The sequence below is a fragment of the Myripristis murdjan genome, chromosome 18 (assembly GCF_902150065.1).
Source record: "Myripristis murdjan chromosome 18, fMyrMur1.1, whole genome shotgun sequence".
Lineage (NCBI taxonomy): Eukaryota > Metazoa > Chordata > Actinopteri > Holocentriformes > Holocentridae > Myripristis > Myripristis murdjan.
The window spans coordinates 10,808,204-10,835,850 of NC_043997.1; the positions used below are offsets into that span (position 1 = coordinate 10,808,204).

At 42.3% G+C, this 27,647-nt stretch overlaps 1 protein-coding gene across 1 annotated transcript in view; it reads right to left on the reverse strand.

Moving 5' to 3' along the window:
• Positions 1 to 694: 694 nt before the first annotated feature.
• arhgef40 (Rho guanine nucleotide exchange factor (GEF) 40) overlaps positions 695 to 27,647 on the reverse strand; it is a 57,115-nt gene continuing 30,162 nt past the window's right edge. Inside the window, exons 12-27 of the mRNA XM_030076765.1 lie at positions 26,921 to 27,019; positions 25,783 to 25,934; positions 23,889 to 24,027; positions 23,094 to 23,213; positions 21,806 to 21,997; positions 20,717 to 21,238; positions 19,978 to 20,366; positions 19,079 to 19,328; positions 18,710 to 18,799; positions 16,699 to 16,905; positions 13,116 to 13,295; positions 12,060 to 12,240; positions 9,224 to 9,334; positions 5,435 to 5,544; positions 3,578 to 3,621; positions 695 to 3,298 (exon numbers count right to left, since the gene is read on the reverse strand). Coding sequence (XP_029932625.1) covers positions 3,595 to 3,621; positions 5,435 to 5,544; positions 9,224 to 9,334; positions 12,060 to 12,240; positions 13,116 to 13,295; positions 16,699 to 16,905; positions 18,710 to 18,799; positions 19,079 to 19,328; positions 19,978 to 20,366; positions 20,717 to 21,238; positions 21,806 to 21,997; positions 23,094 to 23,213; positions 23,889 to 24,027; positions 25,783 to 25,934; positions 26,921 to 27,019 — 2,769 coding nt within the window. The 3' untranslated portion in view covers positions 695 to 3,298; positions 3,578 to 3,594. The remainder of the gene's footprint in view (positions 3,299 to 3,577; positions 3,622 to 5,434; positions 5,545 to 9,223; positions 9,335 to 12,059; positions 12,241 to 13,115; positions 13,296 to 16,698; positions 16,906 to 18,709; positions 18,800 to 19,078; positions 19,329 to 19,977; positions 20,367 to 20,716; positions 21,239 to 21,805; positions 21,998 to 23,093; positions 23,214 to 23,888; positions 24,028 to 25,782; positions 25,935 to 26,920; positions 27,020 to 27,647) is intronic.

A 27,647-nucleotide genomic window follows, 5' to 3' on the forward strand; every position in this document is an offset into this window, starting at 1 on the left:
AAAAAAAAAAAAGAGGAAGAAAAAAGTTCTCCTAACTCTACTTTCTGCTGCCTGCCTGCCTATTGCTATACCACCCTGCCTCTTTGTGTCTCCCCTCATTCTCTCTCTCCTCCTATAAGCCCCTTCTCTATTCTTCCCCTCTTTTTTTCCTCCTCCTCTCCCCCTCGTGCTTCTGCTCTCCCCTTGACTGTGCCTCTCTGTCTGTCTGCCCCTTCGCCCTCGCTCATTTCCCATCATTCCCACCTACTGTCTCCTGTCCTTCTCCTCTGTCGCTCCCTCTCTCCCTCCCAGCTCTGCCCCTTCCTGTTGCACTGCTCCCTCCCTCCCATTGCCCACCCTTTATCTCTCATTCCTCTCTTTCTGTCCCCTCACACACACACACACACACACGCATATGCACCGTTGGACACACACTCACACGTATGCACACACATACTCTCAGACTGCCCACTCCCTTTTGAGAATTTGATCCCTGGAACTATTTGATATGGCGCTGCTGTTATCTAATCATTCTGGTTTTTGCGAGTCGAGGCCCGGTGGAAGCGGTGGGACAGCTGTGTTTCGGAGAGGAGACCCCGCTCATTACAGCCGGGTGATGGGGTTAGGCCTCATTTCGGGGTTAGCCCTATTACAAGGTTCAAGCACAACCTCTTAGCCCTCCTTCTAAATCCCCACTGAGAGGTTTGAAACTTTGTCGTGGCTCCCATCCAGTTTTTAATTCAACACAGAAAAAAAAAGGTAAAAACGGTCTGAAGTACAATAGTCATCAAGTACACGGTAAGCAAAACATGCATTTTTCCAACATTCCAACACCTTCAAAAAAAATAAAAATGTAAACATCAGACAGAGTTTGTCATAGAAAATAGCATGTAACAAGGAAAAGAAGTTCTATACATATAATACTGCTATGCAACGGCTTCTGAATACGACAATCTATATTGCAGTAAGAATGAAAGATGGTATTCATTACACTGCTTTCAATATAATGCAATGTACCAAACAGCTATAGGCTATGTAGCGTATGGGCTTCTCCAAGCCGACAAATTACATATTGATTCAGTACAGCTCAATACCCATTTGCAATTTTTGAATTTGGATGCAGATATGAAATGTGCTAAATCTGATACAGCGACAATAATAGAGCTGCTTGGCTTTCTGGAGATGTAAGCTTGACCCCCTCTGCTGGCTTTCGCTACCTGATGGTTTCGTATTGTACCTTGGCCATTACACTGTTTGACCCGACACTGTTAAAAATACAATTCAGTGAATGCTGATTTGTTTTGCTGATTGTACGTTTGCTGTCATTAAAACTTGCTCTGTATCAGATTCTGCTCAGTGCCAACAAAAACTGACTTCTTCCGCAGAAGTAGGTACTTTCCTGTTCTGTTGTTCCATTAGTTTGGAGTCATGGGTTCTCCAAAATCAGGGACCGATCCTACGACATCGCACAACTGCATCGCATCAAACATTCAATCACCTCTGGCAACGCAATTTGGTGATGTCATGAGGACAGCATGCTCCCCGATCCCTCGAGGGAAAAACCCATAACTCAAAACTCGCCAAATCAAAAACACAAGAGTTCCAATCTTGTGGAACTTGAAGAACAGAAGAAAATGTCTCGCTTTGTCAAATCATTTGGGTGAAATTACCCTTTAGGCACTATCAAGAGGTAAGTGCGTGACTTTAACCAGTAAAAATCGAGATAAAGCACATAGACCCGATCCGCACATCTCCATTTTATGGAGAGCATTCCGATTAGGAAATTACATCATAATTAGACTAAATTGAACGTAACACCTCCTTTTTTTTTTTTAATAGCCTATAAGAATCCAACATTGCACAGACAACCATGTTACACCTTTGGCATATAGAAAATGGCATCTCATATTAAAGGCATAGAATTAAACTCAATTCATTATTCATTCCAAGCACCCGTTGTGTTAGGCAGGAAGGCAGAAACAGCTGAAGTTCACCTTATTTTTCTCAACCCGCTGAACATTATAAGGCACAAAGAAGCTCATACTGTTGACATAACTTACAGTCTAAGCAAGACTAAATACCATTTTGCCCTCAGACCCTCGACAGTGATAATATAGTTACGCAACATATCTTTGGTAGCAGTTTCTTTAGCTTAAACAAACAGTAACATGGATAGCTGTCGGTTACCATTCAGTATGATGTTTACATCAAGGCAATGCTTACTGTACTCTCTCCATGTAGTGTAACCTTGCCTGTCGTTGATATAGCTTTGCACTGATCTATACACTGTACCAGGCTCTAAAATGGCCACAGTGTGTGTGTGAGTGAGTGTGTGTGTGTGTGTGTATGCTGTGTATGCCAATGCAAACAGTGCTCCACTGTCTTATAACAATAAGGATGTCTGCTCAAGGCATGTGTGAGGGACACTGAGTGTGACTATGTGTGTGTGTGTGTGTGTGTGTGTGAGACAGAGAGAGACTCCATGTGTTTGTGTGTGTGTGTGTGTGTGTGTGTGTGTGCTCACACCACCCCTGCCTCATTTACATAGATGCAATCACACCTAGCCTATACCACACAATTTTACACAGGCAGGGAAAAAAATTACCAAGCCTGAAAAAGCCTACAGTACACCAATCAGCATTATGAAAATGACAGATATAGTATATAATACATTCTAAATCTGCAATCCTACGGTGGATTTGTGCCCTGCATATTACTTCCTGTTTATTATCAGATGCTGGAACATGTGATGTGTACAGTCAGCCAGCCAGGCAGTCAGTGGTTCAGACCAAGTGGTTTGGCCTAGCGGGGAGCCGCGGGGCAGACAATGGCCGCACTGTGTGGCTGAAGTGCCTTTGGTGTCAATGACTCTGCCAGCAACTGAGAGTGGCAGATCCAAAATGGCGGAGCACACAGAGAGAGAGAGAGAGAGAAGGAGAGAGAGAAATAGAGAGAGAGAGCTGCTGGTGCTTGTCAGGATTTAATAGGGCAGTTTTGATCCTTTTCAAATGCAGCCTTCCTTTGGGGGTTAATATCAGAGCCGATATGTTTAAACCAGCGAGAGCGATGCACAGCAGCTCTCGCCCATCTGCTGGTGTTTTAAAGTCAGAAACCAAGGAGGAAGAAAGTAAAGGAGAGGGTGAGATGATGCAGGGAAAGAGAGGAGGAAGAACAAGACGGAGAGCTGGATAGTCTCTCTTTCTTGTGCTGTTGCTTCTCTCCGCTCTCCCAGTCCAGTTTCACTTTCATCCAGAAGTGGAAAAGAGACGTTTCAATCTTCATCACATCCAGGTTCCAGTTTCTAAGTGGAAAATGAAAGCTTCAGGGAGAGAGAGAGAGAGAGAGAGAAAGAAAAAAAGAGAGGGAGAGAGAAAGATTAAGTTTTTCTAGATTGCAATTTGTGATATTTACAGCAATCTAAAGGATTCTTCAGGATAAATTTGCCTCTAAACCATTGCTTTGATTTAAACCGGTTAGTGAGGTGTGAAATATTAAAGAGAAGGACCTGAGGTATGGCGACATAAGCAGCAGACGTAAAGAGAAGAACGACAGAAAAGACAAGAAATATGAAAGAAACACCTAATAAACTGTAACTTACTCTCACTGAGATGACAGTTACACGGCGGTGGAGGGAGACTGACTCTGTGGGGGGAAAATAACAAGAAACAGTCGCATTTTTCTCGTTGTTGGTGTTGTGCAACTGTGTGTGTGTGTGTGTGTGTGTGTGTGAAAGCACGGGTATGCACACAAAGCGCCAATCCACCCTCTGTTGTTGAATATGTGCATATCGCTGTCTGTGTATTTGGCCTATCTGTTTGGGCTGCGTGTGTCCGTCTGTCTGTCAATCTGTTCCCTTCACAGTCTGTTTGCCAATCTGTCATATTCTGTTTGCTAGATAAGGAGATTGAGAGAAAGTGTGTGTGTGTATATGTGTGTGTGTGTGTGTGTGTGTACAACTGCAATTCATTTAAACTGCACCAGGAGGAGGCCAGGCAGGTATTACGGTATCCTTATCCCCAATAAAGAGCCTGCACATGGACTTTACTTATATTTATTACATGTAACTGGGCTTATGCCATTTGTTGAATGCTTTTCTATTGAAACTCTATCAGTACAAATTTACATGTAATTACCTTTGGTTGACATTTTCATCATAAAGCAAAGCATCATACAGCAGTGTAACTTATGCTTTAGTAAGGCTCGTCCAAGAGGGGTTCCCTTGCTTTCTGCCCTAACCCTAACCCTAGTGCATGCTGGGAAAACCTTGAGCCCCCCCCCGACCCTCAACAGGCACTGGGGTGAATCATCAGACTGATATTTCAGGCCGATATCATTTTATTTATTGCTTTATTTATTTTTATTTATTATAGCAGATATTGTCATGTCCATGTCTTTCCCTTTTCAATATGAAAGAGATTATTTTCTAGCTTTTTTTTTCTCCCCCCCTCAAGATTTTTAATATTCTTGGGCAGGAGCTCTCTCATCTTTTCATTTTGTCTTTGCAGTTTTATCGTTGTTTATTTTGTTTATGCAGACATTTAAAGAGAGATTTCTTCGAGTAATTTTCTTGTTTTTTGTTGTGTTTTGTTGTGTTTTGTTTTGTTTCCAAACTGAAAGATATAAATGAAATATCAGCACAAAATATCAGGAATCAGCGGCTTCAGGTAACAAAAACAAAATATTGAAATCAGTCTTCAAAAAAAAAAAAAAAATCGAAACATATTGCACTGAATTTATCTGATGGTTGTGGTTCATAATTCCTTTCCATTCAACCTTTAACATGCAAAACATTAACTTCTGGTCCACTGCTTGAGCGTAAAATAGCAAACAGGATGTAGAGCAGCCAGAGATGCAATATTAAAATGCTTCCTACAGGTTAATGCATCAATAATTTAACACCATTCCTCACAATGACTACTTTTACTTTTCACACCGAGCTACATTTCACTGATAATACTCATACACTTTTTCAGCATAATGTTTTAAAATACACAACTTTTAATTCCTTTGAGTATTTTTCCATTATGGTTTAGCTACTTTTACTTTTGATACTTTTTAAGTGCATTTGATATTTTTATATAATATGGAAAACATGTTTTTTTTTTCGTTTTTTTTTTTTTTTTTTGTATGTTTTGTTTTTTAACTTTGAGGTTTCTTAAGGGGAAATTCAAGGGAAACTCCGGCTTCAAGGGCTCAAGAAAGTATCTGAGGGCATTTTCCACCACTGATGCATGGAGCAGTGCAGTCGTGGGAATTACCCCCTCTAGCTGTGTTAGTGTCATACTTTAATATCTACATTCATCAGCTCAGCTCCTCCAGTTTGAAATATACAGCTAACCAGGTGGAAGTTGTTTTTTTTTCATAATCTGTACAAAAAAAAGGGGGAATGCCAGCTGTCTGCATCCAGCTCAAAATGACCACCCGGGGTGTTTTGCTGTGTGTGTTTAGGACCCACCTGTGTGTAACTTGTTGATCCAGAGCTTCTCTTGGGGTCCCTCCCAGACGCCGGGGAACCCCCCTCCTTCTGACTGCCGACAGAGGAGGAGTCTGAACAGCTACTGTGGACTGAGAGAGGGAGAGAGGGAGGGAGAGCGAGAGGGAGGGAGAAGAGGGGGGGGATTACAGATAAAGTCAAAATCCATCCACCGGGTGTTGGACATACTGTATCTAAAAATATGTAGCAAGTAGAGTAACAGCTTCAAGTTCTGATGTCCTCTTGCATACCGGCGTCATTTGTATGCATGAGTTTGCCTGGCAATTATATTAGCAATGTGTTATGCACTTTGGCAATGTACAAATTATCTTATCATGCTGTTTCCTTGGAATGGAAAAAAAAAAAAAAAAGAAACACGAGAGAGATTTTGTGTGGCAGAGAGCAAGCCAGAGAAAGAGAGAGAGAGAGAGAGAGAGAAGGCCGGAGAGAGGAGGCGTTATTTCTCTCTTTTCAATGAATTTCCAACACCGTGTTCTGTCTGAGAGGACAATTCATGCATTGAAATCCTGTGCTACTGTACTCAATGAGACACCTGGTGAGCAGTATGTGCATTACACCCAGCTATGAATGGGCAATTATTTGGCTCTAGGGCAGCAGCGGCCTTTGGATGGTGGGCCTTGCATCCAAGGAATATTGGTTCAGATCAGGGTGTTTTTTTTTTGTTTTTTTTTTTAGTGCAGACTGCGCTTCTTAAAGGGAAATGCTACCCCCGGATACTCTTACACTGTAATACATCCTCAGTCTGGGATGGGTAATGAATCCCAGCAGGTTTTTTGGTGTGTCCACTTTCCCTCGACTTGCCTTGACTACTTGCCTCAGTTAGTGATTTCCTACGCTTCCCAGAATGCCTTTCAACGAGCCCCCGGTGAACTTGCTGCATTCAGCTGCCGGTTAGGCCTTTATGTGCAGGTGGAGAGGGCAATAACAACAGTGATAGTAGAGTAAGAGAAATGGAACAAGAGTTTGTCTCAGTGAATAAAAGTGAGTCACTTCCACCTTACTCACGCAGCAATACATCTATTGAAGCCACTGTGTGTGCAGAAATCGGTATGCCCTGCATGTGTAGTTGTGAACGTTGGTGCAAAATGTGGAATACAATAAGACAACAACGGACTGACACCAAAATCTACCATCTAATTCAGTTTAGTTTATTTGACGATAAAATCAAGATCAAATTTCAGCTCGTTTTGTCAGGGATAAGAATAAAGTCGTGAAATTGTTTCAGCTGTGGTCCATGATATAAAAGCAGCAAACGCAACACAGCCAACAGTGGTACGTTTAACCAGGCAGCATCTAAAAATACATTCACAATAATGTCCAATATAAAGGCATGACATGAGGAGCAGCACATGGTCATAAGCCTGTTTTTTTTTCCGAGTAGTTTTTTTTTTTTTTTTCTCCTTATTTTAACACTAAAACTAACCAGATTAGTTATCCACCTCACATTAACAACCAGTATTTTACAGAATTTAGCAGAATAAGGCCAATGCTGGGAAGACTCTTCTGCTGGGATTTGGTCATGGCAGAAATGTGTGTTTCCAGAGGCTTTGGTGGTTTTTAACAACCACACCATCTCTGCATATATACATCATACTTCTTTGAATATATTCAGCTTGACACCAATATCAAGGTTGCTGCCTTTTTTCTCATGACCCATTTTGTTTCCTGGCTGTAATCTCACTGCCACATCACCTTCAACTCCGCAGAAGAAAACTTGAACAATCCAGTAACCGAGTCTGGAAACCTAAAACCGCCCAACTTCCTGAAGCCACTGTTTAAATTGAAAAATGATTACTCAACCCTCATTCAGCATTTGTAAGGAGAGAAGTGGAACCGGTGGGGTTTTTTGTCTGTAAACACTAAACGTGTAACTGTGACCTGACGTTCATCACTCGGTATTTCCAGAGATTTAGACGATTACATTCTCTCACGTGTCGCTGTTCTGAGAGAGCGAGCGATTTACAGCAGAAAACGACTCAGAGCAGTCCACAGTAAATTTCATTTTCAAGCCACCAGGCAGAGAAACCGTGTATTTTAGCGCATTGATAAAATCGTGCATCCACATCGGTATCAAGTCGGTTTTAGATTTTCGTTAAAAATTCAACAATTTTCAGTTCAGCCAGTTCACAGTTGGAGTCATTTCCTCAGTCATTCGAAACCAGAATCAATAATAATGAATTTAAGGATTCTGAAACCCAATCCAAGACTTTCTGATTTTTATGTGAGGATCAGTTTGTGTTTTCTATTTGAGTTGCTCTGTCCTGTTGCCTTAAAGAGGCTCCTCTGATGAAGGTTTTAACCTCGTGATCATGTTCATGTGGTGTTTTTCATTTGCTACAAAACATATCAGGAGCGAAATAAGCAGTTGACACCATGGCCGAGTACCAAGGACAAGCTCAAAAAGACGGCTTCAGACAGGCGAGGGTTTATGACATCTAAGGTGCCAAATGTCAGGGTTCTGAATTTTGGACTTTGTTTTTGGATTTTTGTTTAATTTTGTCCTTAGAGTTTCACCAGGACTTTATTTTTTTGGACTTTGTGGACTTTGTATTCTTGGTCTCTTGGTGTTTCCGCCTGGACTCTGCATTTGTTCAGTTCAGTGCTTTCCTTGTGTTTGGTGTGGTTTCACTCATTAGTGTTTTCACCTGTGTTTTATTTGCCCCGCCCAGTTCCACACCTGTCCTGAGTTTGTAATCAGCTTTGATTGGTCTGTTCCCTCCCCAGTGTTTCCCTCAGCCAATCCTCTGTGCTCTTGTCTTGTTTCCCCAGTTAGTTCCCAGTGTATTTAAGTCTCGTCTTCAGTTCAGTTTTTTGTTTGGCTCTTGTCTTTGCTGTGTGTCACGCTCATGTTGCCAGTGTTTCTTAGTTTTTCCAGCGTTCCTAATGTTTTGAGTTATTCATTTTTTTCCTTTTTTTTTTTTTTTTTTTGGTGAAACCTGCCTCGGCTCCTGCATTTTGGTCCACTTCCTCCTACCTACTAACCTCTGCATGTGACATCAATCCCATCATGCTTTCCATATCATTAGCGCCATCCCAACCGGGCGCTTGAGTTTTTTATTTTACAAAAAATAAAACAACATCAGTGTAACTAAGAGATTTACTGAAACTTTTTTCCTTAGATGGATAGATGATCAAATGCAAGCTACAAGCCGTTGTGCGAGCAGGCAGGGGGTGGGCATGGACTATTTGCATATTCACAAATTCAGGTTTAATGAGTGCAAGATGTAGTGTTGCATCTAAGTCATTTTAAGGCACTACGGGCGCGTTAAGACAAAACGCAAAGTGAATTTTTGCCTCGTCGACTCACACGAATATGGCCGGGTTGAAAATAAGCAAATTTCATGTATATGTGATGTGTAAATTCCCATCATTTGCATTTTCTGGTCTATTCGTGTCTTTGCACTAACTTTGCATGGACTTGCACCACATGAAAAAGTCACTTCACATTTGGACTGAACACACAATAAAAGGATGTTTTTTTCATAGAAGAAACTCAACATGTAATACTGATGAACAGATGATTTTTTTAAGGGGTTCAGATGCCATGTGTGAACAAAGTCATGGAACCTCATGACAAACAGATGAAATTAACTGCATTTTTTGGAGAGAAAACTTGTACACCGGTCAGATTTGACCGCGAACACGACAGGAGGGTTAACAGGATAAAGTACAACTTCTGCAATACCTCTTTAACACTTTAACACTAAGAGAAGAGCGTTTAGGTTCAGAAATATTTCTCCATGAGCCTACCTCGGTCATTGAGGCTGTAGACAGAGTCCAGCTCCGAAGCTTGAGTTCCTGTCACGTCCAGCAGCAGCTTACTGGAAACTCCCATGCAAAGAGACTCCTTCAGACACAACTCTGGGAGCACAGAGGCGGACAGGAGCAGGAATAAGATTTTATGAACTGGCGGATGTTTTCATCCAAAGCACAACACGGTACAAAGGCAGAATGGGAACAGCTTTGGGTATTGATGCGATTTTTATCAGCGTCGACGCCTTAAAAATCCTCTCTAATCGTTTCGATTCATTAATGATTCCCTTTATCAACTTACAAAATGGAGCAAGAGTGTCCTCCTTTCCTCCCTTATGTTTCCATGATTAGGAAGAAGACCCCAAGTTCACGCTTTCAATAATGTGCACCGATGGTGACTAAGCAACTGGGACTCTCATGCACTTTGATGCTGTGAAGCAAAAGTGCTAAAATTATCGAAAATGTCAAGATAAGCGCTATTTCAAGAAGGTAGTTTTAGGACACATTCAAGTGTTGTTTGTTCAAAAGACTCACAAAGAATCACAAGCTCGTCTATCCGTCCCGGCCGCCTTACATCACATGCAGACACAAACAAACATCAAACGGCTAAATCTGGGACATGATTACGGGAGGAATTAAGCAAGATGTATTTCAATATGGTCGATAATTGCAATGTTGGAGTCGGTTCTTTTGATTCCGGTTCCACCAAGGGATGCCTGATCCTAAATGGGAATCACACATGGCAACACAGCACTCAGATAATGCTGTGCACATAAAACACCCGCGGAGGAACACAGGACCGCAGATGAGAGTGCAGGTGTGTCGCAGACTGCATGAGTCATGTGTAACAGGATACGGGAAGACCTTGAGGAAACACACTGGGAAATACTTAAGTGTCGTGTTTTTGCGGCAGAACGGTGACTCAGTGGTTAGCACCGTCACTGCGCGGCAAAAAAAAAACAAAAAAAACGACCCCTTCACAGACATGGGAGTCAAGACCAGGGTTTCGAAAGGCCAAGCATGTTATAGTTTATTGTGTGAAACATGTCATTTGGACTTGCCTGCAGCTTAAAAGTGCAAGTGTGGGTCCCCGTTCCAGACCAATTGTGGCGCAGTTTGTTAGAAGTGAGGACGTAATCTGAACCAGCTGCAGGAAACAACCCGCAATGTGCGAGGTTTTATGAATATAAGCAGACGGATGTTGATATCCGATAGCCAGGAGACACTCATGCTTGGAAAGCCTGATTTATAAATAAATGAACAGCGGGCAAACTACAGTCTGGACTGATGCTCCTACTCAGCAGTTTCTTGTGTTCGTAGGTAAACTGACATTCACAGATAAAGTGACAGGGATTGGAGAACGCTTTATTTTGACTCCCCTTCCTGCAAAATCTCTAATCCTGCGGGATGAGAGAAAACCGAAACTGTCCGATGAACGAGATACTCGCGGGTCCTTTGACTTTGTTTACAAGGCCTGGTTTGCTTGTAATCGGACAGTGTGAACCTAAACAAATCAAACGCAACAGTAAGCATTTCCACTATGACTCTCGGACCAAAGACAACAAATTGTTCATAATCGCCTGCGGGAATGAACGCGAGTCTATCTATCTTGTATCAGCCCTGTGATGAATGGTGGGCGTGTCCCTGCCACATGCACTGTCCACAAAATTTATTTGAAGTGCAATATCACACCAAAGTCTCTTGCTGCACTTTACAACGACGGTGAAACAGTAAAACATCATAGAAAGAACCAAAAGGAAGCTTCATAAAAGCATTGCAAAAAAACATAAACCCACAAAAATAACACATGAAAAAGTACAATAAAATATAGACTTTTATTGCAGTAGAAAATGAGGTCATTAGAACTGATTGTAGCAAAATTAATTTTTGGTGTTGTTGTTTTTTTAATTAAAATAATAAAAATAAGGCCTCAGAGAGAATTAACTGGCTTAGAGGAAAACAAATGAGGTGTTAGGTCATTTGGCGTACAGGACAATGTTCAGACCGCCGACAAGTCACAACGCAGTTTCCCACCATCTTTAAGCTCCACCGGCTCGTTCCCCTCTTCAACCAATCACAACCTGACACGCTTGCCCCTAGCCAATCACTTGTCAGCTGTCATCTCATCTCCTCCTCCTCGTCTGTGGAGGTCGGATCCCTTTCCAATCAAACCCTCCAATCAGAAGCTCCCTCTCGTCAAGACATCCAATCATTCATGGTGTCTAGACTCTGGGAGGAATATTTTTTCACTGTTTTTTTTTTTTTTTTTCTTTTTTTGATCTCCTTCCTCATGATTTCCCCTGTTCACAATAAAAATTTAATCTACTTCACATTTCTCTCATTCATACTAAATTTAATGTTACCTCAAATCTCTCATTCTCTTTAATTCCCATAATAAGTCTCTCCTAATTGAAATAAATTTTGACATCTGAGGGAGAACATGTGAATGTTAATTTTTTTTTTGCATTTTAAAGGCAGAATGAGTAGGATTTTCCTTCCAAATGATGAATAGACTCATACAAAAATAATCCCTCTCAATCATCACTTGAGCCTGTCCTCTGCCTGGGTTTTCTTGTTTTGGGACTCTTCGGACAGCAGGTGTGTAGCTCCCAGCCAATCACAACGCACGGTGCCAGATCGATAGCACGACATCCAATCGGAAGTTATGAAAATCGTGAACCGCGGAAAAGAGGAAATCTGGAGAATGAATCTGGGGTTGGCTCTCGCCCGCTGGCGAACACTGAGGGAGAGGATGAGGATGACGCTCTGATGAACAGTTTGAGCTACAGAGGTTATGGAGTGAGACAAAGTGGGGTCAAAGGTCAAACTGTACCTGTGTTGTTGATGGCGTGCGTCCAGAGCAGGTGGGCAATGTCGTGCGTCCACGCCTCCCTGTCCTTCCCGCTCCCAGCCTGGAGGGTGAGACAGTCTCTGGTTCGAGGAGCCTGTCGCACCCACACTTCAAACTTCACCCCCTCCTCGCCCACACTCTGAGTGAGACCCATCTCACCCGTCTGCAGCGGGGAGAGAGTTGAAAAACACAAGAGAAGAGGATTAAGATGAAGAAAAACTGCAAAATTAGAAAAAAAAAGAAAAAAAAAAACAAAGCAAACACTTTTTGGCCAAACCAAACATTTTATCAGAGGAATGACGGAAAAATGCAGCGGTTTAATTGCATAATGCAGTGAAACATGAATCATGAAAAGTGATATGTTTACTGTAGTGTGTTTCAAAATTAAACAAACTTACAAGGAATTTTTTTATTTATTATCAGAGGACACCCAAGGTAACATTTTGAGGTGCCAGGGTGAGGTTAGTGAAGGGTGGAGTAAGTGTAAAAATTTCAACTGGAACTCTTGGCTTGATGTTGCATTGTTTGTGTCCATACAATTAGATGTTATGAAATTGGACATCTTGCTGAGCCTTTTATATTATATTATGATGTTTATTCGATTTACTTTCATTATGATTATTATTTGCTGCTTATTACGTTGCTCGTGCTCTTTTTTCACTAGTCTACAGTGTCTCTTCTGGGTTGGCTGGCCTGAAAATGCTTTAAAGCACCAAATCCATTCAAGGAAATAAAATCAAAATAAAATAAAACAATTTAGTCAATTTGAAAACAGATTTTAGACCAAGTAACTGTCATTGTCAGCGTCTTCATCGCCAGAAATCACAAAGAGGCTGTTAGGTTTGTGGCAGGCTTGGCAGCAGCTCAGTTTGTCTTAGTCTGATTTTGGTTTAATCAATTTAGGAAGTAGAAATTCTGCTGAGAGAGAGGCAGAAAATGAGGAAATAATAAGGGAAGATAGTGTGTGTGTGTGTGTGTGTGTGTGTGTGTGTGTGTGTGTGTGTGTGTGTGTGTGTGCGCAGGAGAGAGGAAGAGCACCTTGATGCTGTGTTTGTAGCTGTAGGCCGTGCGTCCCGGACTCGGGCTCTTCTGCTTGGTGAAGATGATGACGTGCTGGTAGAGGAAAACGCTCCTCACCCCTGCCCTCTTCCTCCGAGCCCCCCCGCACACGAGCAGCTCCCCGTGCCGCACCAGCTCGCCGCGCTCCGCCACAGGAACCTGAACACACACACACACACACACACACACATTCGGATACACCGTACATCTTAAGTCTATGGCCTAAGGCTCAGGCTCAGGGTATCACACTGCAAAATGCATCATCTTAAGTCATGTAGTCTTGTAGTGTTTTTGTTTCAAAATAAAATTAAAAAAAAAAAAATCCCAGTGGAGTGGAATGAGGCTAATTTCACTTGTTTCCACTGAAGTTTATTTGAAGGTTAGATTTTTTGAAGTTTATGATTTATTTCAACACAAGCTGGATCGCCCCGGTGGCAACTTCTCGAACAAGCTGCTTTACTTGGGAAACAAGTGAAATAATCTCAGCCTTGGGCATTTCTTGTCTTTTTTTTTTTTTTTTTTTATAATAAAAACAGCATGTAAAGGGCTTTAAAGTAAGATTTTTACATCCCCGTAGCACAAAATGACCATTGTTTGACTGGGTTTGGATCAATAGGGTGTTGTGCTGACTTTTTCTGACGTTCAAAACTCACTTTTCTGCCTTGAACTCTGTTTTGCAACTGAAACTCGACCGCCCCCTCCACCTCCTCACATTTTAAGCGAGCAAGTGACCGGCATCGGGGCGCATTTCAGCTGCAAAAACCTCCTTCTCAAGCCAAAGAAGCAAATGCCAAATCAATATTGTCGGTCCAGTAATTTGCACGGTGATATATCATCTCTGCACCAGATGGCTCTGTTGGATCTCTGCTCTAATTTGATAGCTTACTGGTCTCTATTGTGAAAATGTGATTTTATTGTTTGTGTCAATTACAAAACAGGAATGTTGGCGGATATGACTTGTTGATGAGACTTGTTGATACTGTTGCAACTCCTATTGGCTGCTGATAGGGGTCATAGATTACTTAATACCCCTTTAAGACTGAATAACATGTATTTACTGAATACTGACACATGCAAACAGCATACAGCTAGTAAACACAAACACTAAACGACAGGCTCACATTTTCTCAACCCCTTCTGCTCTGCTAATAAAATGTAGAGGTCCCATAATTTAACAGCCGGCTGTTGTTTTATGTGGTGCCACAGAACTGTATTTTTAAACTTCAAGTGATGTGTGGGGCATGATGCGTACAAGTGATGCTCCACACACATTATGAACACCCACACCCACACCCACCCATACAAACACTCACACACACACACACTTTCACAAAAAGTCCTCCACTCATAGTCATTTTACTTGGAGAGGTTTTGGAGCGCGTGTTGAAGCACCTGCGCTGCCATAATCTTTTCTCTCCCTCTCAGAGTGAGGAGAGCTGCAGTGTGTGCATGCATGCATGTATGTATGTGTGTGTGTGTGTGTGTGTGTGTGTGTGTGTGAGAGAGAGAGAGAGTCAGTCTTTTGTTCTGACCAGCTGTGGCTGATACAGGTGTGTGTGTCATAGTTTTCTGACTTTGTGATACAAGTCTAAAGGGCCAAGCTGGTCCTATTCTGACTTCTCCTCAACAGTCGTGATCGTATCTGCGTCACGAGCATCAGATGCGTAAGTGTGCACAGAATACGCTTTGATAGTTTAGCAGTCAAGGCTACCCCTATTCACTCCTACTCATTTTCAAAAATGTGAAAAAAAAAAAACTGCTCCATAAAACTTGAAAGTTTCTATGTATTGCTTATTCTGTCTTTTAAATCCTTCGCCACCACGTACAAATGACTGTTTGTTAGTCTTTTTATACCACTGGCAGTTTAATCATTGTTCTAACAGTGACTGAACTGTGCTTATAGTGGCCATAAAGTTTCGAACCAACCTTGGTAACCATAGAAACCGACTGGAGCATTGTGCTAACTACAACAGCCAACGTTAGCTGTTTATGTAGATGTGTGTGTTTAATCCATTTTGGCAGATATCAACAATGTCTGTATCGCTATATCACAGCCGAATCAGCTGCCAGGCTGTCGGACCTGCACTAAATGGTACAGGGAGACAATGTTTATTATCAGCACATTGCTCCCTAAAATAATAATCTCACCCTGTTTTTTTTTTTTTTTTTTTTTAATGCTGACAAATGTCTGTTGCATAAGTGGGATAATTTACGAGACGTGTGTTAAAGCACAAGGTGGAGGCAGTCCTTTACCTTAATCACTTAATCATATATTTCTTAGGCCAAGGTCACATGTGAAACTACTTCATGCAGTGTGGTGGCATGCAACTGTGCTGTTTTAGCGATCCATCCAGTGAAAATCATGAACTTGGATTGCATCATCATTTGGACTTGTTCCATACGGGGTTTGGTGACATAGAAAGAGCAAAAATTTATTTATATCATGCAACAAATTGCAGGTAAGTTGCACCGAGTGTCCTCGGCCTTACATGTTCACTGACAAGTTGTGCAGTGATACTGAATGTGTTCCATGTTCCAGCTTTGGTATTAACGCACACATTTTTAAATTGCTACAACAGTTATGTTGCTATACGGTTGTCCCTCGCTATAACGCGGTTCACCTTTCGCGGCCTCGCAGTTTCGCGGATTATTTTAGTGCAATTTTGCATGCTTTTTTTTTTTTTTTTTTTACAGAGCATTGTGTTGTGCATCCTGATTGGCTAAGGGAGAGCCCACGCATTGTGTTCTGCATCCTGATTGGCTAAGGGACTGTAGACCATTCTCAATCAATCTCCGTGCCGGGAGGTTTTGATCTTTCGTTTCATTCTATAATACTGGACTTATTTTTCTACGAAGGTTTGAACTTTGAGAGTGTTTAAACAAGAGAGAAAAGTGAGAAAATGTTAATGCCCGTCTGAGAAAAGTGTATAAAGTGTGTAGAGAGGGGTTTTACAGCCTTAAAACATCTATAATAATTGTAAAACATAAAGCTGACTACTTCGCAGATTTCGCCTAGTACGGGTTATTTTTAGAACATAACTCCCGCGATAAACGAGGGACCACTGTAACTGCAATTTTCAAGTTTCACTGAGCAGTTTTTCCAATTTTCCTTGAACATGAATGGGAATGAATGGGGCAGAGTTGGCCCAGTTCTAAGCCACTGAAGCATTTTGATCACATTTATGCAACCGATGTTTGTGATGGACAGATACAATCGTGGCTATTGACGATAACTCAAATAGCTCTAGTCTGGTCCTTTTAAGTCTTCTCAGATCACCCTTTGCTGGCACTGTGGTGCTGAGGTGACAGATTTCTGGGGTCCACATATTAAAAAAAAAAAAAAAAAAAAAGACATACCCTGAGGTCCTCTCCACTCTCTTTCTAATTCTCCTACGTTCTGAACAAGACAGATAACACAGCTGAGTGATTGGACGGGTTAGTCTCATTTACAGTTCCATCTCTCACACCCTTCTGACCTCATCAAGCTTCTGTCCCTCCAAGAAAGGAAAGTGGGACTTTGACTCACAGTTGCGGAGCTATAAACTGGGACAGGCGTTCTCACCGGACAACCGACGATGAGGTCACTGGCCCTGAGGTCCTCGCCGTGCCGCTGGGCGTGTCTGAGGATGGAGAGGGCGGAGTCGGAGGCGGGGTTTAGGCCCCCGAGTTCCTCCAGGGCCTCGCAGTACTGCTCCAGCCTCTGGGTGGGGGCCTGCAGGCAGTGGGGGAAGGACAGGGGAGAGAGGGGGGACGCCGGCGGGAGTTTGGACTGTGTGTGTGAGAAGGGGTGGGGGGGTGGGGTGTCAAATAAGAAGGAGACATGAATGTTATTCACACACACACATCACAAATGTCATTCACAGGTCAAAACGAGAATCCTGGTGTATATCTACTTTCATCCAGTGGAAGACACTGGCGACCAACTGTTATCATAAATCAGGATTTTTTTCAAGATTTAATGTAAACTAATGTAAATAAATAACTGTTGATCTCAGTTAGTCCTTATTTAGAGATATTTTAGGGACATTTTTACTGAATAAATTTAGTGACTATAGCAAATTGGGTGAGTTTTACGACCAAATTTGGTGTATATCAATGTTTGCATGTTTTTGTTGTTGTTTTTTTAGTTGTTTTTGGTGAGTAGCTGGTGTGATGCCTTGCTTTCATTAGCCACATCAGTTACTTGAGACTTCTATAATCAGGAGATTTGTGTTGTGGTTACTATAGATTTCCCATCTTTAGAACTCCCATCTTAATTTTTAAGACTTTATTATAAAAAAAAAAAGAAATAAAACTCCATTATATTTCTGGGTCTCTCAGAAAATGAATCACTTTCTGCAAATTTCCCAGGCCTGTTTTGTCCCAGGATTTCAAATTATATTATTTTCCTGGATTTTGCATCGCCGTAGGAACCGAGTGAATGTTGAGCCACATGTGCCGTTGCAGTCTTCATCACCAAAGTAATCATCACCAGCGTGATTATCATCATCATCATCATCATCGTCAGCTTGAGTGCCATTTTCACATCTATCGCCATCACAATAACCATAATCCCTCTTGAAACCATAATCCAGAATATGTTCAAGCTGTTTCCAATACGCTCAGTGACATTGGGTTGTAGTGCCTCCTTGTGGTCATTTGCTGGCAATGCTCCTTTATGCTGGACTTGAGTGGAGCTTCATCACAGATCTTGGCCACTGTCATATCCTCGTAAAGTTCCCTTAGTAATCTTATGATCCAGTGATGCTGTCATTGTATTAATTTAAGTTAATTGTATCTTGCAAGCTGAAATTGCTTTCCTTATAATCCTTCTTTAATTAGCTTTTCTGGTGTACATTAAACATGTAATTAGTTTCACTGTATACAGCTCATTTTTAATTGCCGCCACTGTATAGAACAAAGCAAACTTTAATTGCTTTAGCTTCTGATGTGTTTGAAGCAGTCTTTTGTTATGCTCTCCCATTGACATTTTAGGGATCTGCTTTACATTTTACATCTATTTTTTACATTCTATGCTTGCTTAGCCTCTGATGTGTTTTACTTTTTAGCAGTGGAAAAGTGTATCGTCAAATGAAAATTTTGCAGTGCACATGCGATCTTTTAGAAAACAATCTTTTAAAATTACACTGTAAAATTCTGTATGTTCATCAATCAGTATGTTTACATGCAATTTTTCACAATTATTCTGAATGTGACAATACTTTTATTTGATGCGAACAGCATTTCTGTTTGGATATTCCGATTTAGGTCTTGTGTCGCAAACTGTGGTGAAACCCCAAATGAGACACATAGTTCAAATGTGCTGTATACATGACCAGACGATGCACCTAAAACCTGAGTAATATGGGCATATTCCCAAAATTCGGAATATTGGCATATTCGAAATAACAGTGAAAAATAAGTATGCATGTACATGTACTGACTGAGGAGTTTAGACAGTGGCTGGACGTGAGAGGAAAGTCTGGAAAACATCTGGAAAGACTCAATGCCGGGAACGTTTTGACCTGACACACAAGATGAGGTTATGGAGATACAAGGTTTTCATCAAATTGCAGTAATGTGAAGGGTCTTACCTTAAAGTAGTCAGCAGCCTGTGTGACCAGCGGAGAGTCCAGTTCTGGTTTAGTCCTGATGTAGTGGGAATACTGGAGGAACTTCTCACGCTGTATGAACATGTGCGTGTGCATTCGTGTAAAGAGAGAGAGAAAAGTGGGGATGAAATTTATGGTATAATCATTTTATTCCTTTCATCTGATCAATCGTCAAATCTTAGTAGCTGAGTGAAAAACAGAAAGAGATTTATTCGAACTTTTATATGGCCGGTAGAAATTGTGATTTTGTTCAAATTCAGCTCATAAATATCACAGTTTAGCCGTAAACAAAGTCAGTGTTTCCCTAAACTGAGGCTACATGTTGAGCGCTGAACATTCACATCATCTTACATATTTGCTGAAGCAGTCCTGTTGCAGCAGGCTCTGCAGGAGTGCCCCCTCCATGGCGGGGAGGAGGTACTGTGAGTGGAAGGTGCTGAGGCTGGCCCAGTTGGGGAAGAGAGTGTCCTCCTTCCCCCTGATGGAGGCCGGCGTGTCCGGGAGGTCCAGCAGGGGAAGGTAGGTCTCCTCCACGCCCTTCAGGACGGCCACGTACTGCCTCTCTGAGCTCAGTATCCTGCACCAGAGCAGGTACAGCTTACTGAGGTGGGAGGCAAGGCGAGAGGAGAGGAAGAGGGAGCGAGGGGGAGGGTAAGAAAATCCATGAGCAAATTGGCAAGAAAGAAACAAAGGCGCGTGTGGGAGGGGGGGGAGGAAATGGTGCAGAAGACAGAGGGAACGGACAGAGATCAAACAGTCAGTAATGATAAAATTATCTGCGATTGCATCCTGACTGATAAAATCATTCTGAAAACGGACTTCAATTATACTTAAATGGCAGAAAATAATGATGAAACCACTTATCCCTTTCATCTCTGCTTGGCCTGCTCTTGATCTAGCTCGTATTGTGGCTCTGGTTCTCAGGCTCATAGCCAAATGAGACTATTTTCTTAACATTTTCTCTCACACACACTCTCTCACATGCATACACAAAGACAAATATGTGCTTGAGGGCAACAAAATCAAGAGTGAAAAAGGCACCCTATTCAGAAGTCTAATCTATTAACATACTGTATATGCCCCTAGAAAAATATGTTCATATTTGAAAAAATGTGCCAAATTCAAATATGTTTCAAGTATTTAATATGCACATGCATGCCATATATTGAATCCCCTATATGTATGCCTGCATATAACATGCCTGTACTGGGGCAGTGGAAATACAAATAGACACAAGCTTTTTCACACACCTCTGCGCCGTGGCACCCGTCCTCTCCCCGCCCGTCTCCCTCTCGGACCTGCCAAGCAGCACGTGTTGCCGCGGCGACCCCGTGTGGTCCACCACCTCCTTGCTGCTGACCTCCACTCCCCGGATCAACACTCCTCCTCCCCCTCCTCCTCCTCCTCCACCACCGCTGCCCCATCCCGGGACAGCTGCTGCCATGCTCGCCGTAATGACCGGGTCCGCTACCGCCCGACGCCCCAGCCAGGACAGCGGGGAGTTGCGGCTCGCTGCACCCACGGGGGACTCCACAGGTTTGGGGGTGGCAGTGCCTCTGCGGGGGGCCAGCAGGGCCTGCAGGTCAAAGCTTGGGTGGCGCTTCCTGGGTGGCTTGGGTGGGAGCGGGGTCTCCGTGGGCTGGAGAGTGAGGAGGACGATTTAAAATACATTAGTATGGGCTTTAGTGTTTTTACTTGAGTTTTACTGTCCCATGGAAAAAAATGTTTCTGAGGTTTTTCCACCTTGACAAGAATGGTTTTGCAGTAAGCTGGCGGAACCAAAACATAAAATATTCAAAAATCCATATCCCTTCTACAGATTTGTTGAAAAGACAACAGTGTGTCAGCGTGATTATTTCTTTTGGAAAGCATCAAATTTGCTAGGACAGACACTAACTCTCTTATGTCTGTCACATTCAATGGGGCAGAACAGAGCAGAATGGAATATAAATGTGAAGTACTCAATATCAAAACAAAGCATCAACTTACACTCTTCTTTGCAGGATTCAACAGATTCTGCAGGAACTTCCCCCCTCCGGCTCCACCCGCTCCTCCACTAACTCCCCCTGCTCCATCTTTCTTGTTTCCTTTCTCCTCTCCGATCTTCAGCGTGGAGCAGGTCTGCGGCCTGAACAGTGACGCCAGAGAGCCCCAGGACTGCAGCCCGCCCTCCCCTCCTCCAGCCCCCAGCCCCCAGTCCCCGTCTCCCTCGGGCCCCATCAGGTCCCACAGGCTGCTGGCTGAGGGGGTCTTGGCCTTCCCCTGGCCCTGGTTCTGTCCCCGTTCCGCCTGCAGGAACCGGGGCTTGACCTGCGCCACGGTCCGCTGGTAGCGCTCCACCGTCTGGGTCCAGAGGTCCAGGAGCGCCCCGCCACCCAGCTCAATGGCCAGGGAGCGAGCGTCCTGGAAACGGGACGGAGGGATGGGTGGGAGGGAGGCAAGAGGAGAGGTAGAGGAGGAGGAGGATGGGGAGGACGAGGTGGAGGAGACGGCGTCGCACCACTGGGTGGCCTGAGAACAAGAGCAGGAAAAGGGGAGAAGAGAAAATGAGTTGACTATTTGTCCTTGGCAGCGTTTTGAAAGGTGATAGGCAGAAGTTGCACTGCCTGAAATGAAACCAGTAGTTTACATTTTCCAGTAACTTTCCAGTAACCAGTAACTACTTTTAACTAACTTCATATTCACATAATGAGCCAACTAGTTAAATACTTTTCTGCCAGTTAGGTACTGAAACAGCAAACAATTTGCGGCCATAAAAAGTGCAGGTCAAATTCTTTTCTTGGCTGCTTTAATTAGGGTTTAATCAAATCAATCATTGGTTTAACTGAAAAGGTCAGATGTTCCAAAATCCACATTTGCTTTAATTTCTTACAATTTTTTTCTCTCTGAAGAACCCAAATGGGATTTTTTTTTTTTTTTTTTCAGGAAAGGTTTAGGCATCACGGGTTTTCCAGGAAACTGGACTGCCCTGAAAATATTTGGCTTTGGAGTCGAATCAGTAAAAACAAACTTTATGAGATGTCAATTAATCTTGAGAACCACCAAATTAATAGGGCAACTGTAATTCTCCTGTGTTACCTCGGTCAGTGTGGACAGCAGCCTCTGTGTGTTGTCCAGGGTGGTCCAGCAGTCGGACAGACAGTGGGACATGTCTCGAAGTTTCTCCCTGACCGGGGGGAGTCTGATCTGGACCTCGACCAGGCCTTCCCAGTCCAGCTCACACCAGCCCTCCAAGTCACTGAGCACTGACAGAGTCTCGCTGTGGAGCTCCTGAAAGATTCAAGAAGATCCTTTATAAAGTTTTGGCCCGGAAAGATCCTGCCGTGCTCACCATAGGGGCCTCCACTTAGGAAATCTAAACTGGAAGAGGAAATCAGAACTGCTGCGCTGGAATTATCCTCATTATGTTGTCTTCATTCAGCCAGTTATCCACAGGAATAAGAAAAATACGCCGCCAAACAACAAAATAGGCCCAGAAATGCAAGCTACATCACATATAGCTGTTTTTTTTGCAGGGCACAATAAAAATGCTGCTCTGTTAGTGTGGCTGTGAGTTATTTTCTATTTTGAAACACCGCCTTCACTGACATATCATCACGGGGAAATTCTTAAAATGGAACAAGGAGACTGTGGATAGGCAAATCATTGTTTTCTTGCATATTTCTTTAAAGAGCATTGTTTATGTAGAGGCCGTTTTACATCTCCCTTTGTCTCACTTCATGCAAATTCAGCCTCGCTAGCCCTGCAAGACCTGAAATGTTTTGCTACATGGGACTATAAATTACTTTTTGAAGAACTTGAGCATCTTCAGCTGTGGCAGTCCCTTCGATGGACTTGTCATTACAAATGCATGCTATGCAGCCGAGCTTTGTTCGAACCCACAGAACTTTATTTTAAATTCTAGCGGAGATCCCAAGGTTTCCAAAGATACCAAACACGTCCTGCTGAATTACAGGGACATGTGTATAAAGTGATGCACAAGACATCTGGAAATTTTCTATTTGATGTACTGCTGCAATAAAACAATGACATGTTGGGTTTGAATATTTCTCTTCGTGCAAGTGTGATGAAACTTCAACGAAGCTTTGCAAGCAGCAGATACAGATTATGCATGTAACACTGTTGTGCAATATGGATTTTATTCTAACTTTGAAGCTTCCCAAGGGGAAATTTAAATCCATGGGCGAAATCAGAATTTAAGCAGTGGAAAAAACAATAACCCAAAGTTTCATGTGCAAACAGATGTATTTAAAGGAAAAATCCACCCTAAAACAGTTTACATGAATGCACACAATTCTATACAGTGCAAGTATGGTAAAAAAATAAAAAATAAAAAAAATAAAAAAAGGTGGAAACTGTCACTCACATTGGCCGTCTCTCTGAACGTCTTGAACTTCTGCTGTTTGAGAGAGAGTCTGCTGAGGGACAGAGGGGGATCCTTGTAGTCTTCCAGCTGAGCGTGAACCTGCTCAATCTCCTTATCACACTGGGATTGAGGAGAGATGAGGGAGTTGGGGGAGTTGGGGGGAGGTGGAGGGGGGGAGGAATACGTGGAAGGCGTGAAGGACGGAGCAATGAGCGAGGAGAAATTTTCGCAGGAGGGAGACAGAAACAGCTGACGTAGAAGATGTTCATGACCTATATCACACATCTCATTCTGCCCAGTATGCAGTATCAATACCATAATCCATATTATGATGCAAGGCTAGACGTCATGTGGGATTTTGGATATCTTAATATAACAATATAGCTTAAGTGCCGCGGTCAGTAAACCCACATTACAAATTACTGTTTATCAAAAATCTCTTGGGGGCAAATATCTTCTGAAAGCACCAATAATCATCCTAACCATATTGCCACGACACAGATATCAAGGTATTTTGTTAAAGGCATAGTGATATTTGATTTTTTTGTCCATATCAACCCATCCTACTATCCTGCACAGTTCAATGGACCAATGCACTGCTGGAAACTTCATGTAATATGCATAATATGTTCTGTTTTATGCCTTGCACTGACTCATCACACTGTTTATGAAACGTTGGATCTGCCTATTTCTAAAAGAGGCTGATGCTTTGAGGAATTATTTGACAGGAGAATAAGTGTTTGTGAGCCTCTGAATATTTGAACAGCCATGCTCCTCGTCCTCTTCCTTCCTCACCTTCTCCAGTTTGTCCACCAGTCCTGAAAGCCGTCCCAGAGCCTCCAGGTCTCGACCCCTCTGGTTGGACACACGGACGAGCCGATGGAGGGCGTCGTCCACACTGTCGTAGAGTTTAGAGGTCGCAGAGAGTGCAGCCCTGAGGGGTCAGAGGTCAGAGAGTTGAACGGCAATGGAAAATCAAGGAACACAAGTGAGAAATTGTTAGCTTGAGAAATGCCAAGATCTTGCTTTAGCCAAAAAAAAAAATGCCTGTTTTGACTGGCAGAAAGGATGCAATTATGGAAAATAAAAAGCTTTACAGACAAACTGGCTGGCAAAAAGAAAAAAAAAATGTTTTGCTCCTGCTTCTATTTGGCTGGATGCTTCCAGAGGACGTGCCAAAACTCAAACAACTGGATGACAAGAGGAAGGGAAAAGCAGCATTTAGACGAGATAACAGACAGTCTCGGCAAGCTGCTCTGTGCTGTTAGGCACAAATGAGCGAGGGCACGCACTGCCCTGTCCCCCCCATTCAGTGCTAAGTTTACATTCCTTTTCGCTTCAGCAGCTGGCTTGCATTTTCGGTGAAAACAAACGACTCCGTTTTCAGCGTCAAGACTATTTTTAACCCATAATTGATCTAAACTGAAGCAACTTTTTATAGACAGGGAGAGCTGGCGAGGCACAGCCGAGGTTACAAGCTAAAGCACAGAGCCTTTCTCTACCCCACAGGAACAGGCTGCTTTTGTATCATGGAGTATGTGTGTGTGTGTGTCTGAGACACAGTGTCTGCATGACTGGCTATTTCCATTTGCCCAATTAAAATTGCTGTCCATGTCATGTCTTCAATATTTCAACTTCACCAAGCCTATCAGTCTCAAGCAGATTTCAGTAATACTCAACCTTTTTAACATAATTAGTAAAGCTTATGATTAGCCACACACACACACACACACACAAGTATTGCTAATTAATGCAAGTAAAGTCCTAAAACTTCCTCCAGTCTACAGTTCCATGGTGCTATCATTATTGCATTTCAGTATTATAAGACAGATACTGAATGCTATCATTCACTTTTTGCCATGTCCTTTCACAATCGTCCTTTTGACCACACATAAGAGATAATGCATTTACTGACCATGACAACTAATTGTCTGATATTATTATAGCCTATTTTTGAATTCATCGGGTGGACTCCTCGACAAAGAATTCCTTTGACTGGTGGATTGGGCATCAAAAGCAGCAAGAAGATGGAAATTGATGAAACACGGTGATAAAAGGGAGCTCAAAGGCATGTAACACAATTCAATGTGGTAACACTTTGTTTGGACTTTCCCATGCTAATATTCAACTTTGTATCAACTTTGTATCAAGCTTAACCCTGAGAGGTACAAAGTTGATATTAAAGGAATACGCCAATGATTTGAGCAAAATACCCCTTAACCTGTGTACATCCAGTGGTTTGGTTCCTATGGATAGCATTTTGTTTTAGATAGATAGATAGATAGATAGATAGATAGAAACTTTATTAATCCCCGCAGGGAAATTGCAATGCCATAGCGGCACACAAAACAGCCACACATAACACAATAAAACAGTAAAACCACATTAAAAACAGACTAAAAAGTGCAGTAAAATAAATAAATAAGTAAAATCAATAAAATAAATAAATTACAGAGAAGTAAAATACAATGAAGACCAAAGAGGCTGAGGCACTATAGGTAGTCAGTAAGGCAGAGTTGAAGAGCTTGACTGCACTAGGTAGCTTAGCATAAAGACTTAAAATCTATGGGAGTCATTAGCCTAGCTCAAAATAAATAAAGTTTACAGCAGCTCTGAAGTTGTCGTATCTACTTATTATACTCAACGTAGTATAAAAGACGTAGTGTAAAAATTCTGTACTCTGCAGCACCTGCAGTCGGGAGACTTCTGCGCCAATCCAGATGTGCTATTGGTCAATCCTGCCAGCCAAGCCCCGCCCCTCTGCTGCAGTTCAGTCAGCCGCTGGTCGGCAAGGACGCTCTTCATGAGCTGTCTGTGTTTGTCGATGCTTAGAGGGACAGCCTGAAGAAGAGAGCCGTGGTTATTTATGTTTGTTTTGGTTATTCTGTTGGTTAAGATGAATGATCCCATGTCATCATGACGATATGAACTAAGAGTCATGCATTTCTGATGCCCCTGTTGTACATAAAGAAGGCCACAGAACCAATGGGAAGCCCCAAAATTCATTGCAAAAAAAAAAAAAAAAGATGCAACTCATTCAAATAGTATTTATAATTTTTGATACAGGGGCAAAATTCATGTTCTTGTATTCTTGTATCCTTCCTTGATCTCATGTCTTATGAATTTCCCTACTTAACAGTTTCCCATAATAGGAACTGGATAAATTATGGCTAATGAACTTCAGTGAGGCTGGGAGACTTGAATTAAAAATTTCCTTGAATAAAATAATACTAATTTCGTCTCTCAGGTAGCAGAAACCTAGGATTACTAAAATAAGTGTCTAATAAGATTTAAACAAGATTCCTTAATTTCAACAGACACAATATAGTTCTACCAAATAAAACTTCACAATAAATGTGTAAGGTAAACTATGAGGACTTGTTTAAATGCATGAAATTAGAGATTTTGCTGTACTACTGCAAGAATTTAAAGAAAAGGGCTGTCTTGAAGTTATGAAAAAATAAAGAGCAAATTCCTGAACTCTCATTTTGAGAATAGTGTTTTTTCCTAAGAAGAAGCATAAGAAGAAAGATTAAATATTTCACATAAGAACTGTTCTTGAGACTCATTTTTGTTTTTTTGTTTTTCCTCTTAAGGCTAAAGGTAAGGGTTTTTTTTTTTTGTTTGTTTGTTCAGGCCCAGAATTGTTTGGAAATGTCGTCAGTGTCTTTTATGTCTTCAACGCACAGCCTCAGAGGCATAAAAAGAATGTGTGTCATCAGCAGATAAGCTACAGCTCAATTTTAAAACAACATCTTTCTGGTTGATAAGCTGATACATGAAGCGCAGAAAGCAGGTCACGTCAGATTCCTGCAGTCTAACTGTACCGTGATAGTGTCTGGCATCGGCTCACTGTCCATGGACTGCAGTGCCTCTCCTAGTAGCGAGAGGGCGCTCTCACAACGCTCTGTCAGACTCTCCAGGCTCTGGAGGGGAGAAAAGAGGACAGAACAGGGGAAGGGATCATGATTTAGAGATTAGCTCTTGTCAAACAGTGCACTTCCTAGATCTAATTAAAAATGGGTGTAGACATTTTGGAAAAAGAGTCTTCATTTTGCAGACAAGTGGAACGCAGCACTGAAACTGTATGAAATATTTTCTTTTCCTGGTCAGTTTTTTTTTCCTTTTTCCTATGCAGCAAAGTGCATGAGAAAGGTCATAGAGAAAGAAAAAAAAAAATTGTTTGGACAAACTGATCATGGCCCACGCATAAACTGTCTAAGAAGAAGCCATAAGAGCTCTAAACAATCGTCATGACTCTTATCTTCCCCTGTTTACACACACACACACACACACACACAGTCTTCATTATGCATCTCCAGCATAATCCCTCAATAATCTCTTTCCATGCATTTTCACCTTCCTCCCTCTCACCTTCGCTCTCTTTTCACCTGCCTTCTGTGTTTTCTGTGTGTTCACTCAGAGCTCCTGCGGTCTTTTAACCACCAGAGCAGGGAAATGATCGTCTACACTGGACAAACGTGGGAATTTCCTCTCAAAAACACGTGTTGTCCTACATAGAGGCGCCCGTTTTTACCCGCCTGAACCAAAAAC